Genomic DNA, 14,099 nt, shown 5'->3' with positions numbered 1-14,099 from the left:
TAATCAGGCGGCCGAAAAGAGGCGAATATTTGTGAATTTTTTTTGAAGAAGCGGAAGCGTATATTTCTACAAAACTTTTTGCGCTTAAAAGAGCAACATTTAAAGAACATTTGGTAATTTTTTCGTAGAAAAATATTCACGTTTATAATAAAGTAACAACCGACATCCAAGAAGCATTTTTAAAAATTTGGTTTTGCGGTGAGCACTGCCATTCGGAACCTGATTATCTAAAATCAAAAAACAAAAAAGATTTCGTTAGTATATTAATGTATTTGGATTTTCGTTTGTATATATGTAATTTTCCGAAATATTAATTTAAAACAAAATGGCGGCTATTTAAAGTTGAAATCATGATTCTTTTCGCGTGATTTTTGCACGAAAAAATCAGGATTTCAACTTTAAATAGCCGCCATTTTGTTTTAAATAAATATTTCGGAAAATCCCTTCCATCAATCGTATTTTGATTTTAGGTAATCTGGTTCCGAAATGCAGTGCTCACCGCAAAAGCAAATTTTTAAAAAGGCTTCTTGGATGTGGGTTGTTATTTTATTATAAACGTAAATATTTTTCTATGAAAAAATTACCAAATGTTCTTTAAATGTTGCTCTTTTACGTACAAAATGTTCTGTAAGAATATATGTTTCCGCTTTTTAAAAATAAATTCACAAACATTCGCCTCTTTTCGGCCGCCTGACTAGGTATAACCCCTTAAAGAAAAGACTGCAATGTCCTGAGGCACTGGCAAGTGTGAAGAAGACGATCAGTAGGAAGAATAAACATAAATTATATTTCTGTTTGAGTGGAAACGGAGTTCCGAATTAACATAAAGAAAGAACACAGAGGCGCGAGAAAGATTTGCATACGTAATTAAATTCAAACTTGGCGCGTACGTTGTAGCCTCCAACGTAAATATTTGCAACGGGATAAAAAGGGAATTGCAAAAACAATACGACGTGTTGAAAATGTGAAAGCTACGAAGTTTAAACAGCGAAATTATAATAATTGTAGTCGAGACTCTAGAGGCTGTTTTATTGACTTCGTTACGCGCTGTTATTCACATTTTTTTTTTCAAATTTCATAGTGTCTTTTGTTATTTTTATAGAGAGTTTCAGAATTACCTGCGAGTAGCAATGTAACTGAATAATATAGATCATGAAAAGAGTTCGATTATTCATGATTAATAAACTCTATTTGAGAACCTTGGAGCAAAAGGGGTGCAACTCCATTTTTGACAGTTTTTGAGTTATGATGTATAATATACGTAAAAAATTCTACATCATATGGTGCACGTTTGTTGCAAATCCGATAACAAATGAGCGATTTATTGCAAACTAGCTTTACTACTTGGTTTCACCCGAAATTTAAATTTTGATTTTAGAAAAAAAAAAATTTTATTTTTTTGTGAAGTTGGTCACATTCATCTGAATTAGTCGGCATAATGAGCTGAGGCACATTTCGTGATTCCAGATTTTATCATTCATAAGTTTTTAGGCGACAGACAAACATACAAACATGTAGAAGCTTTCTGCTTTATACAGGGTGTCCCACTAAGGAGTGGACAGCGCGATATCTCTTAAAGTATTGTCGATAAAAATATAAAAAAAATAGGGAATTGCATGGTCCGAGGGGGCCCATTTATTAGCGCGAACGAATTTTGTTTCCGATTATTATTTTAAAAGATACGATGGTCAAGTTCGGTTTTTCAAATGGAACTATTTTTTTTGAAGACCTGAATTGATAGTGCGTTCCAAGACAAATTCAATAAGCTTTAATGTATACACTTTATTTCCACTGGTTTTTAAGATATTGCGCTTGCAAATTTACTGATTTTCACTGCAAGAAACCCCTCTGGAATGGCAAAAACCGGGGGCGGTCTTACTGGCCCCACGGGTGGCACTGCCTGTTGAAATGGATACTTACCTGCCAAAGGTCTACGCCAGAAATGGCAGGCCCAAAGGCTGGACAATTCTTTTCCGTCAGAAATGCTACTTAGGTAGGTACATCTGCGGTATCGAGAAGCGCATCGTTACTTTTATTTCGCACTTGCTTCTACGCTCGGATGGCCGGTTCTTTTGGGAGGGATGCAAGTTGGATTGGTTCTGCTACAATCTGCTCCCTATGGTTGAAATTTAGTCTAGCAACTTTCACTCCTCCTAACCTAACCAATCCAACTTGCATCCCTCCCAAAAGAACCGGCCATCCGAGCGTAGAAGCAAGTACGAAATAAAAGTAACGATGCGCTTCTTGATACCGCAGATGTACCTACCTAAGTAACATTTCTGACGGAAAAGAATTGTCCAGCCTTTGGGCCTGCCATTTCTGGCGTAGACCTTTGGCAGGTAAGTATCCATTTCAACAGGCAGTGCCACCCGTGGCGTCAGTAAGACCGCCCCCGGTTTTTGCCCTTTCAGAGGGGTTTCTTGCTGTGAAAATCAGTAATTTTGCAAGCGCAATATCTTAAAAACCAGTGGAAATAAAGTGTATACATTAAAGCTTATTGAATTTGTCTTGGAACGCACTATCAACTCAGGTCTTCAAAAAAAATAGTTCCATTTGAAAAACCGAACTTGACCATCGTATCTTTTAAAATAATAATCGGAAACAAAATTCGTTCGCGCTAATAAATGGGCCCCCTCGAACCATGCAATTCCCTATTTTTTTTATATTTTTACCGACAATACTTTAAGAGATATCGCGCTGTCCACTCCTTAGTGGGACACCCTGTATATTAAGATTTTGAACCTGCACCTATTACTGTTTTGTACAATGTTTTTCTTTGGACAGCTTCAGATTTGAAAATTTCGCCAAAAATAGAAGTAAAAACTTATCTACTTAATAACTACCTACTACTTAGTGTTCTCTTTTTAATGTTAAGTCAAAGCAAATTTTATTTATAGTTTTGCTAATTTATTCGGATTTGGTAAACATGGAGCTGCACCCCTCTTCCTGGAAGCTCCTCATTTTTATATGATTATTAAAATTACCGAAAAATATTATTGAAATGTTCTTTCGAAGTCAGGTACTAATAGAAATTATAGCTATCTATTATTGGATTATTGCTGAATTAATGTTGACTTCTTCACACTATTTAACTATGGCAAAAATTATATATATTCTTTCATCTAAAATATAATTGGCAAGTAAATTATTCCCAATGGAAAATTGATTAATATATGTTTATTTACAATTTTTTAATCACAAGCCAATGGAAATATTTGTGTCAATTAAATTTAAATACGCTAATTAAATTATATAAATGAAACTTATGGCAATCGCTATTAAGAACACCTTGCCTAATAAATTGCCATACACTTTATATAATTGTATGTATGTGCATCATTATTAAAAATACTTAAGTACATATGTTCAGCTCGATAGAAATTTCACAAAATATTTTCACATGGTTCCATTTAAAATTATTTTGTTGTCCCCCTTTTTAACTCCTTTCATGGTTTAACATATTCTTTTTTCCACAGTGCAAAAGTCTTCATACAGTGACGTTAAAAAATCATTTGTCCACGTAAATATATATTTTTAATAGCTTCTCAAAAAACGAGGCCTAACGGAGTCAGTGAAACACCTTGTACTTACGTAGGCGTCCAAAAAAAACCCTCACTTTCGTTTTAACCAATAACTGACCTACTCAAACCCGAATTGCAAGTTACGTAACGCAGGATAGCATTAATCTTTTATCCTCGACTAAACGAAACGCTACGTAACGATTATAAGAAAACTGGTCCGTGAACGGTTACCCAACATGCACTCTCCAAAAATACTTGGATGTTGAGTCGTTGCTTAAGAACTACTCAAATTACCTAAGTGTCCTAAGATAAGCAATCTTTAAAATGTAAACAATGGAAATGATTTCCTTTCACCTTCTTTTTTAATCAATTTATAAAAATCAATTATGTTTATAACTAAATTTTCTAATAAGAAAAGTGCATGAAATTTTGTAATAATTAGATATTTTATTTTATAAATTGAATCTATAGGGATGACAGTTGTGGGTAGTTCATTTTAACAGATACGATAAGAATATATTATGTTTTTCCGAATTAATTTATTCAGGGTTATATAAATTTTGTACTGTAATTAATACCAAAAATAGGAGAAATCACAGCAATTAGGTTTGTTACTAAAGAAACCCTTCACCAATAATCTCGCCAGGGACACTGACACACATGTGTACTTACGTTTAATTTTAATACTTCAGATAGGAAGATGGTGACTTTTGTATTTTATATTTTATTCTTCTAATTAGAAGAGATGATTTCGGCGCACTGGTTCGGTTTATCGAATAATTAAATAAAAGCTATTTTGCAATTTTTAGAATTTTTATGAAATTCCAACGTTTCGGTCAGTGATTTTGACCACTGAAATTGCAAAATTTCAAAATTGCAAAATAGCTTCTATTTAATTATTCAATCCCATGCAGCACACTTCGTGCCGGCAACGTTGCAGGATGGTTGCAGTAACCTTGCAGTGTTGCATGGTTGCAGCGCAATGTGGATGTAACGTTGCTGCGACATTGCCGTGCAACATTGCACGGGACGGACATAGAATTATTGCTGCATAGTTGCAACAATGTTGCGTTGCAATATTGCAGTGCAACGATCCTGCAACTTTGCTGCAAAGTTACGGCAACGTTTTCACAATGTTGCTGTAACATTGCGCAAGTATTGCGGCAACGTTTTCACAATGTTGCTGTAACATTGCGCAAGTATTGCGGCAAAGTTTTCACAATGTTGCTGTAACATTGCGCAAGTATTGCGGCAACGTTTTCACAATGTTGCTGTAACATTGCGCAAGCATTGCGGCAACGTTTTCACAATGTTGCTGTAACATTGCGCAAGTATTGCGGCAACGTTTTCACAATGTTGCTGTAACATTGCGCAAGTATTGCGGCAACGTTGCCGCAACGCTGCTGCAACTACCATTTGAACTTAAAATATTTCCGTTGTTTGTAATGATACGAGAAAATGTCTAAGGAAAAAAATGTTTGCTTCAGAGAGACAATTATTCTGATGGAGACGATTTTTTTCTCAAGGTTATATTTCCCGAAATTTCAAGATCATCGATGGTTTTTTTAATGGGATGACGTATTTTCATTACTGCAACGTTATAGCCAATAAAAATACAAATTCAGCCATGTATAATATGTTGTCCTTTTTGTCTAGCAATCATTTTTTTCCTGAGACATTTTTTCGTATCATTACAAATAACGGAGATATTTTAAGTTTAAATGTTAGGTGACTCACCATGTATATTTTAATGCGTAGAATGACACAGGGTGGGAGTTGTAGTACATACCTACGTAGTGTTACAAAACCCTAATGGAATTTGTCAAAATGAGTCTTCGTTTTTGAATAATTTGAGTTCAAAGTTTTGAATCACCGCTTCGAATCCCCTTGGGGGAAAAGAATTTTCTTTGAGAAAAAGAATTACGGGCTTCATACTTCTATGATTCTGCACACATTATAATACCGTTATTTATATTTTGGCCCTACTGCCCGAAACGTTGCAGGAGGCGGACATAGAATTATTAGTGCACCCTTGCGGCAACGTTGCGTGCAACATTGCAATCTTGCACTGCAACCATTCTGTAACTTCGCTGCAACGAGAGTGTGCTGTATGGGATAGACCGAACCAGTGCGCCGAAATCATCTCTTCTAATTAGAACAATTTTTACGGTTGAAATTCAAATTATATTATTTATATTTTATTCTATCTGAAATCTCGTGGCACTAAAATATTTTGAGGTTTTTCCGTAAAATCGTCTCTGACAAGAGTTTATTCATTGCACTGAGCCTTTAGTAATAAGTAACGCATTGCTTAGTACTACCTATTAACTAGATAGCTAAAATGTTTATAAATCATCTTTTGCTTAGACTCTGGTTATTTAGTAACAAATTTGACTATCACAAACTTGTAATGTGTGAACGTAAACGAAAAAAAAAACGTAATTTATAAAACTACAGTCGCGTGTTAATACAGATTACATGAAAATATTATTTTTAAGAGCGTTATCTTCTTTTTCATCACTTTTATCCTCCTTATTACGAACTTCAATATTTCTGTCCAGTATGGATGTCATCGCCTTTTCTCAATCGATTAGCCATTCTATAACCTTTTTTTACTGTTACTTTTGGAAGCGGTGCACAGAGCGGCACACGTTAATTTTGCAGCCGCGTCAGTATGACGTTTTTAATAAAAAAAATAACGATGTGAATGATAAGAATATAATCTGGTTTGTTGTGTAAAATTTACTTGATATTATGTAGTCAATTTTACGAGAAGGTGAAGTTATTAAAATTAAAATTGATATAATTAACCCAATTACTCCCCCTAATTTATTTGGGGTTGTCCGTAAAATTGAGTCGGCAAATGAAATATATCATTCGAGTTTACTATGCGCACTGTGCAGGTGTGACTATTGAGTTAGCAGACGTTACGAGTCACAGAAGTGTCTCGTGTAAAACGGCCCTAACCGTACGTTTGCATGGTCGAACAGCTTCCAATCTCTGCTAAATTCCACGCTTCTCTTCTGAACGCCCTCACACCGTACGAAGGACCGCAAGACACTCGCAAAAGAAGCTCACGTTCAAGGGTTCCAGCAAATGCAACCACAACACTAATTGTAAGAACCAAGAGGAAAAAATCTCGTTCGCTGAAACACATCTTGAAATGCGATGAACCCCTAAAGAGCATGAAAACGAGACTAGCGACTAACGACCGAAGAAAGGACTTGGAGGAGTAGGTCTCTTTTTGGAAAACTCTTTCTTCTACCTGCTGCCAAAAGGGAACAACGGACAAGGAAGATGGAAACGATACATTTGTTGTTAATAACAATTATATTGCCAGTTGCCATGAGCTCCTTCACGGACTTGCTGCGCAGTGTCTTTGCATCGGGAAGGGTGAGTCTTTTGGGTAAGGATTATTAAAGTACTTGAATAAGCCCCTGGAAAATTTATTTTCATTTATTTATTTATTTAATGGGAAAGCCCTTTTTCACGCAATAAAAGAAAACAGTTTACTCGGTGCAGGGCAATGCGTGTTTACAACTATAAATCTGTAAAGATAGTGTGTAAGGTGACCGTTAGGGTGTTTCATATTAAAGGGTTAAAGTTAAAATGTTACATTTTTTTTTGCTCATACCCTGATTCCTATTAATATAAAAAGAATATTTGACAAATTTTAGGAAGATTGAGTAATCAATAGAGATTGCACAGTTTGCACACTAAATAATACGTAGTAGGCTAAGGAAACACGATTTCCAATGATAATTATTTTTATTCTCAAGTCCTTAAAAAAGAAACTCAACTGCAGAGAAGACTTAGATAAATCTACATTTTATTATTATTATTATTGTTCACGCCTATACAAATTCTGTACCTTGTTATTTTACCCACATTTGTAACTCGGCGGGAGGCGCTACTGGGGAAAATTTACCACAGAGGCGCCAGTTGCGAAAATGTGAAGACTGTTTGAGTTTTTGTTACAATTTTTTAAAGAACTTTAATAAAGATTTTAAGGTATTTCATAAATTTTGTTTGATTCTTAAAACACTTTATTTTAGCATAAAAATTACAAAGTTTAAAAAAATATTTTGAAACTGTGGTTTTTTATGTTTCAATTTTGGGTATTTTTCACCCGGTAGCGACAACCTGTGTTACAATGTGGGGTGCGCCTCCCGCCGGGTTAAAACCTGAAAAAGCGAAAATATGTAGGGTAGACCAGGGACGGTAGTAACAGTCGGGAGGGAGGGGGGCGAATGTAACACGCTAATATCTCAAAACATATAATGAATATTGACAGCAATTTTAGATATATGTATGATAAACAATGATATTTGGAATACACACATCCATGCCCTACCAGTATAGATACGCAATAGTCATGGATAGTGAACAAAATAACTTTTCGATACCCTAAAGTAACTTTTTCTTACTGACTTATCAATGTAATGTAAACACTCCCTTTGTAATAACGTGCTTTTTTTTAATCTGTAATTTTACCTTTTTTGAAGTTTTACTGATCGTTACTTAGCACTTTTAAGGGGGGAGCCTGGTGTAGCGGATCGAAGAAATCGATTTTTTTTTGTTGCATAAATCAATAGTTAAACATCACGATAATATGCTCCCAAAGCAGCAGAACGAAATTCGAAAAATTAAAGCGGATATAGCCGGTTTTGCTACGGAGCGCCAGGCTACCACAAAACTTTAAATGCGTTTTTCTCGAAACGACAGTTTCACACTTTGCGGGCAATATTACTCCAAAAATATTCAATCAATCGACTTGGCCTTGTGCACGGATATTTGTGAACATTTTCTTCACAGAGCTAAGTTATTGGTATAATGATATTGTTTAAATAAATAACTTTTTTTACACATTTAGGAGGGGGGAGTCTAATGTAGGGGGTCGAAGAAATCGATTTTTTTTGCATAAATCCATAGTTAAACATCACGATAATATGCTCCCAAAGCAGCAGAACGAAATTCGAAAAATTAAAGCGGATATAGCCGGTTTTGCTACGGAGCGCCAGGCTACCACAAAACTTGAAATGTGTTTTTCTCGAAACGACAGTTTTACACTTTGCGGGCAATGTAACTCAAAAAATATTCAACCAATCGACTTGGCTTTGTGCACGGATATTTGTGAACATTTTCTTCATAGTACTAAGTTATTAGTATAATGATATTGTTTAAATAAATAACTTTTTTTTTAGACATTTAAGGCAAAATTTCGTTGGAAACAGTGAACTTTTTATTCAAGAGGCCGCCATTTGTTCATTTTGCATCTTTTAAGTTTCAAATTTCTTCATTCTGTGCGTACACTCATAAAGTAAAAGAAAATTGTTCGATTTTTGGTTTCAGACGAAACCAAAAGACGCTACGTTGCCCGCAGTGCAATAATTGCGTCGCCAACGGACTGGGCATAACTTTGTTATTTGCCGCTCTTTTTTAATAATTTTTTTTTTTGTTATATACCTTAACCTGTTAATACAATATCCTGAAAGTTTCAGAAAGATCTATCAAATACTTTGTTTAAAAAAAATTCCCGAAAAATGCCTCGATTTTCATTTAGTTACACCAGGCTCCCCCCTTAAGTGTCTCGTTAGTCACAATTTATAATTGAAATTTAAAAGCATGGCCGGGGGCGATTGTACCGCAATAGAACCGAATAGTGTCAAAGAAGGCGAATAATATTGTCTTGTTTGCATAGAATGTATGCAGTGTTACAAACTAACCCAGAGTCAGAGACGGTTGCAACACTTTACACTGCAACGTTAAGCCGGAATCCACCGGGAAGCTAAGCTATACTACGCGATGCTATGCTATGTCATGCTACGTTTTAAAAGAATTAACTTCAATACATTCTTATGAAACCGTTGTTACGAGGTAGAGAAGGCACTCGTGCTTTCTCAGTAACTTTAGAATTTATTGTAGATAGACTTTTGTTACAAAGATGAAAACCGTGCTTAAGGTAACGCAACGACGATGTGTTCGAGTCGGTGGTCCGTACTGGAGTCTCTGGCGTCGGTGGAGTTCCAGGGGTTTTATACCCCTTGAGGGCACGACGCTTTCCTGTTTTTTGGCGGGAAGATTTTCTTGGGAGATCTTGTGCTAAGAACTATTGCGAAGGGTCGGAGAGAAGATCTAGCGCTAGGATCTATCCGAAAAGGTTTAACGGGTGGACCTAACGAGAAGTTATGAGTTGGTCCTTTATCACAGGTTGGGGTCCTTTATCAAGCGTAACACCGTTTCCACCAAAAGCTACGTTAAACATAGCATCGCAAAGCATAGCTTCGCTTAGCTTCCCGGTGGATTCCCGGCTGTAGGGCTATAACACTCCGCTTCTCATTCTCTATTAATAACTTGGGTATTACTTGACGTACAGTGAAACTGTTGTGACTCAGTAACGTCAGAAAAATAAGTAACATTTTCGTATAAGAGCTTTTGTTGGAAATGTATTCCCAAGTCAAAGTGTTACTACCGCCCCAGGCCTACCCTAGTGATAAAACCGTGCAAACCCTAAATATTATTAAATTTGTCTAAAAGGGTGTAGCTAGATAAGCATAGTGAAAAGTGCCCCCAAACCAAATTGAACTTTGTTTGCGGCAATCGATAGGTTCCTCTAAGAAAACTATTTCTGCCAAGTTTCAACCCGATACCCCTACTACTAGGGTAGTTACAGGGTGAAACGTAATTTACAGTTTAAGCTCCATTACTTTTGTTCCATTGAATAGAAACTTATACAAAAAATCAGAGGCCTCCTGCCCATTGCGGCAAAGCACTAGTAAGAATTTATTAAACGAGGAAACAGGTTCAGAGATGGAGTCTACAGAATTAGAATTCTCATTAGTAAAAGTACATGTTGTAGAGAAGAAATTCAGTGTCTGAAAGATTCGGTCAAAAACATTTAGCCTCTAACGAAAGTATGTACTTTGTGGTAAGATTTTCTTGCAAGGATTAGTTTATACGAGTGATTAATTCTAGAGAATTCGGACAGTCAATGCCACATTAAGGGGGTATACCCGTTTGAACCCTCGGAAAATGTATACATTTTGTGGATTTTTTTACAAGTCAACGGTTTGATGCAGATTTCCCGTTTTTTAACTATGTTTACATAGTATTATGAACTACTTATAAAAAAAGTTTCAGTTAAAAAACTATTGTTTTTCGGAAGTTACGGATACATGTCCGAAAGTCTCTCGATTTTAGACGGCTAAACGGTGGCCCTAAAAACTCGCGCTACGTTCAACCAATTTACTTCAAATTTTGCATGCAGAATCATAATAAGATTCCACATCGTCCAACGAAGGCGATTTTGAAAATTTTGAAAAATAAAGAAATGGTGAGAGATCAAAGGTAATGTTAAATTTTTCTAAGAGAAAAATCCACCTTTTTCCTTTATAAATAATAAACGGGGAATCGAAATAAAAAAAGCCTTCGTTAGACGATGCGGAATCTTATTATGATTCTGCATGCAAAATTTGAAGTAAATTGGTTGAACGTAGCGCGAGTTTTTAGGGCCACCGTTTAGCCGTCTAAAATCGAGAGACTTTCGGACATGTATCCGTAACTTCCGAAAAACAATAGTTTTTTAACTGAAACTTTTTTTATAAGTAGTTCATAATACTATGTAAACATAGTTAAAAAACGGGAAATCTGCATCAAACCGTTGACTTGTAAAAAAATCCACAAAATGTATACATTTTCCGAGGGTTCAAACGGGTATACCCCCTTAACCCGCCGGCAGACGCGCCTAAATATTTTACACGAGCGGTCGCGTTACTCACAAGTTTCCCAGGTGTCCGCCTCCGAGTGTTTTGATTTTTGGTTATGTTTTAGAGGGCAGAAATATAAGAAAAGGTGTCTTTTTATTCTGGCCTGTTTGCACGTTTAGGGGGTGAAACCACCCCTCAAAGGCCTCCAGGTGGTCGCTCCGATTGCTTTGTTTTTGGATATGTTTCCAAACTGAATTTGAACCTGACAAGTACGTAGTATTATGCAAAAATGTCCTCTGGAAGAATAGATAGGGATGCTGGGTAGAATAGATCAAGGTAAAACGATTTTTTCAGCCAAAAACTGACCTCCGTGTACCGAGTACATGCGCGCGCCCGCCGAGGGGGTAATAATTTTGTATAACAGTACGACATCAGCGAGTTTTCTGCGATTAACTTGGAGCATGAGATCGACACGAGCAACTATTTCATCAGAATTGTGATCGAAGCTTGTTATTATTGCGCAAACGGTTTTCTTAGCTGCGGAACGCAAGAATTTATGCTGAATTTCTTCTAATATATTCCGGTATTTCCCTATACTAGGAGACTATCTGACGCTTGCATAAAAAGAAATATGGTTTAAGAAAGTGATAGGGAATTAGCAGAAACACTATCTTTTCAAACAACGCATATTTCTTTACGTAAAGAAAATGAAAAATTTGGTTCCAGTTAAAACTAATTTTTATTCAAGACTTGGTTTTGGAGAAAGTCAATTTTGAAAGTCCTTCGAGTTACTACACCGGATTGCTCTCACGATTTCAAGTAATAATTAATTTCGATAACAATAATAATCGCAAATTCAAATGCATGTTGATCGAAAATTTAGAACGAAATGTATTTCGTGTCAACTTTCCCAAGAGAGAGATAAAATATTAAAGGCTTGCAATTATTTAAAAAAGATATACGTAAACGACAGGTACACAAAATCGTGTTAATTTTGGGTGAACTTTAGATGAAATATCGCGATGCAAGTGAAAGTTCATACAATGATAGATCAAATTCATCACTGTTGGCTGATTTGGTAACCTGACTGACGAGTAGAAAAGTTGTTGTAGAGATCGTTGAAAAAAAATATTTAGCATGCGAGATACTGCGCGAGGAACGGAACGTGATTCGTGAACTGATTTCGATGCCGTTATCCAGATGGTACATAATTTTCTCTACCTTAGAATCTTCTATTTATAGAATTCTTTTTTAATTTTCTTCGGCTACAAAAGAAAAAATTCCACGTTAATTGATATTAATATTTGCACTAGCAAGCTGTAGATACGATTCACGTATTATCAACATTAAAGTATTAATAGAATGGGCAAGATAATTTAACTAATCAGTAATGGTTAACGAGATCATTAATAAAGTGAGAGAAATTGATTAAGATGGATTTTGCTAGTAACGTAATAGCTGTGAATGAAGTTATTAGTCGGTTTAGACACAGATTGATTACAATGTCTAAAAACACCCTAAGGCGGAATAGGAATCCTCTGCTATCGAATATACCTACAGTGTTTATACAGGGTGTCCGATAAATTGCGACGCAACTGACTTTATGTAAAAAAATTGTTTTTTTTTCAATTTATCCCATCATCCCCTTTTTCGAAAATTCTTCATTACCATATTTTAAGATAACATTACTCCATAAAACTTTGAATTAACCCTTCGTGGTCACACCTTCTTATAATCACAAATTGATCACATGGAATTCACTGCACCCCAGCGTAATTCTGGAGTTTTTACCATTTTCGTATTTTTTAATCTTTTAACTTACGAGTGATAATTGTACATTTGTAACACTCTAATAATCTTTTTCTAGAAATGTAAATTTTTATATGATATAGTTAAAAAAATAGTTGTGGAAAAAAACGATTTCTTTCGTTAAAATTCGCCAAATTTTGAACTTTAATAAAGGTCTGAAAATCTACAGAAATTCTTGAGTTTTTACCATTTTCGTATTTTTAAATCTTTTAACTTTCAAGTGATAATTGTACATTCGTAACACTCTAATAATCTTTTTCTAGAAATGTAAATTTTTATATGATATAGTTAAAAAAAATAGTTGTGGAAAAAAACGATTTCTTTATTAAAATTCTTCAAAATTTGAACTTTTAATAAAGGTCTGAAAATTTACAGAAATATTGGCAGAGGAAAAAACATTGCCTGGGGTACGATACACCCCCTGCGACCACGAAGGGTTAATCTTCTTTTCGATATCTTTTACGATTTCGCAGATATTCACGATAATAAGAAAACTTACAATTTCTTTGAGGGCGTGCTATCACCCCTAGAGTCATTTCATGGCCTCAAAAAAAAAAGTTACATTATTACTCCTTGTGAGAAGATAATTCTCTGCAAAAATAGCTAGCTAAACTATAGAGAAATGTTTTTTGATTGGTTGCACGACTGGGTGTCCTTTTTAATCACTATCAAAATCACTAGTACTTATCTTCTGGTACACTATCAGTTCGATTGCGTTTAAAAAAAAAAAAATCAAATACCTGTAGATTCTCATATAATGCTGACCGATCACCCCTATAGGGTAACTCGGGGTAATATGCCACAGTTAACTTTGAAACGCGATATCTCACAAGTATAAGTAGATACAGGGAAATAGATAAAACCATATGAAAGTGTAACTAATTCTGTATATTGACTAATAAGGAAAATTATGTAACTATTATAGTTTAATAAGAAACGTACAAATTTAAAAGTCCTCAAAAGTGGCATATTACCCAAGTGGTGGGTAAATATGCCACAAGCTATGAAGTGCGAACTAATCACCCAAATTTTTGAGAATCAACAATATTTTAAACTATTCAAG

At 35.3% G+C, this 14,099-nt stretch overlaps 1 protein-coding gene and 1 long non-coding RNA gene across 2 annotated transcripts in view; both read left to right on the top strand.

The window, feature by feature from the left end:
• Positions 1-14,099, top strand: part of LOC143375087 (uncharacterized) — a 257,399-nt gene that overhangs the window by 123,619 nt on the left and 119,681 nt on the right. The window lies entirely within an intron of this gene.
• The window catches only part of LOC143374583 (phospholipase B1, membrane-associated), a 28,652-nt gene continuing 21,101 nt past the window's right edge, over positions 6,549-14,099 (top strand). The window contains exon 1 of the mRNA XM_076822860.1: positions 6,549-6,914. Within this exon, the coding sequence (XP_076678975.1) occupies positions 6,819-6,914 (96 nt within the window). The 5' untranslated portion in view covers positions 6,549-6,818. The remainder of the gene's footprint in view (positions 6,915-14,099) is intronic.

Source organism: Andrena cerasifolii, chromosome 1, assembly GCF_050908995.1.
Source record: "Andrena cerasifolii isolate SP2316 chromosome 1, iyAndCera1_principal, whole genome shotgun sequence".
NCBI lineage: Eukaryota > Metazoa > Arthropoda > Insecta > Hymenoptera > Andrenidae > Andrena > Andrena cerasifolii.
Note: the sequence above shows the minus strand (reverse complement) of the source record. Positions and strands in the feature narration are given on the sequence as shown.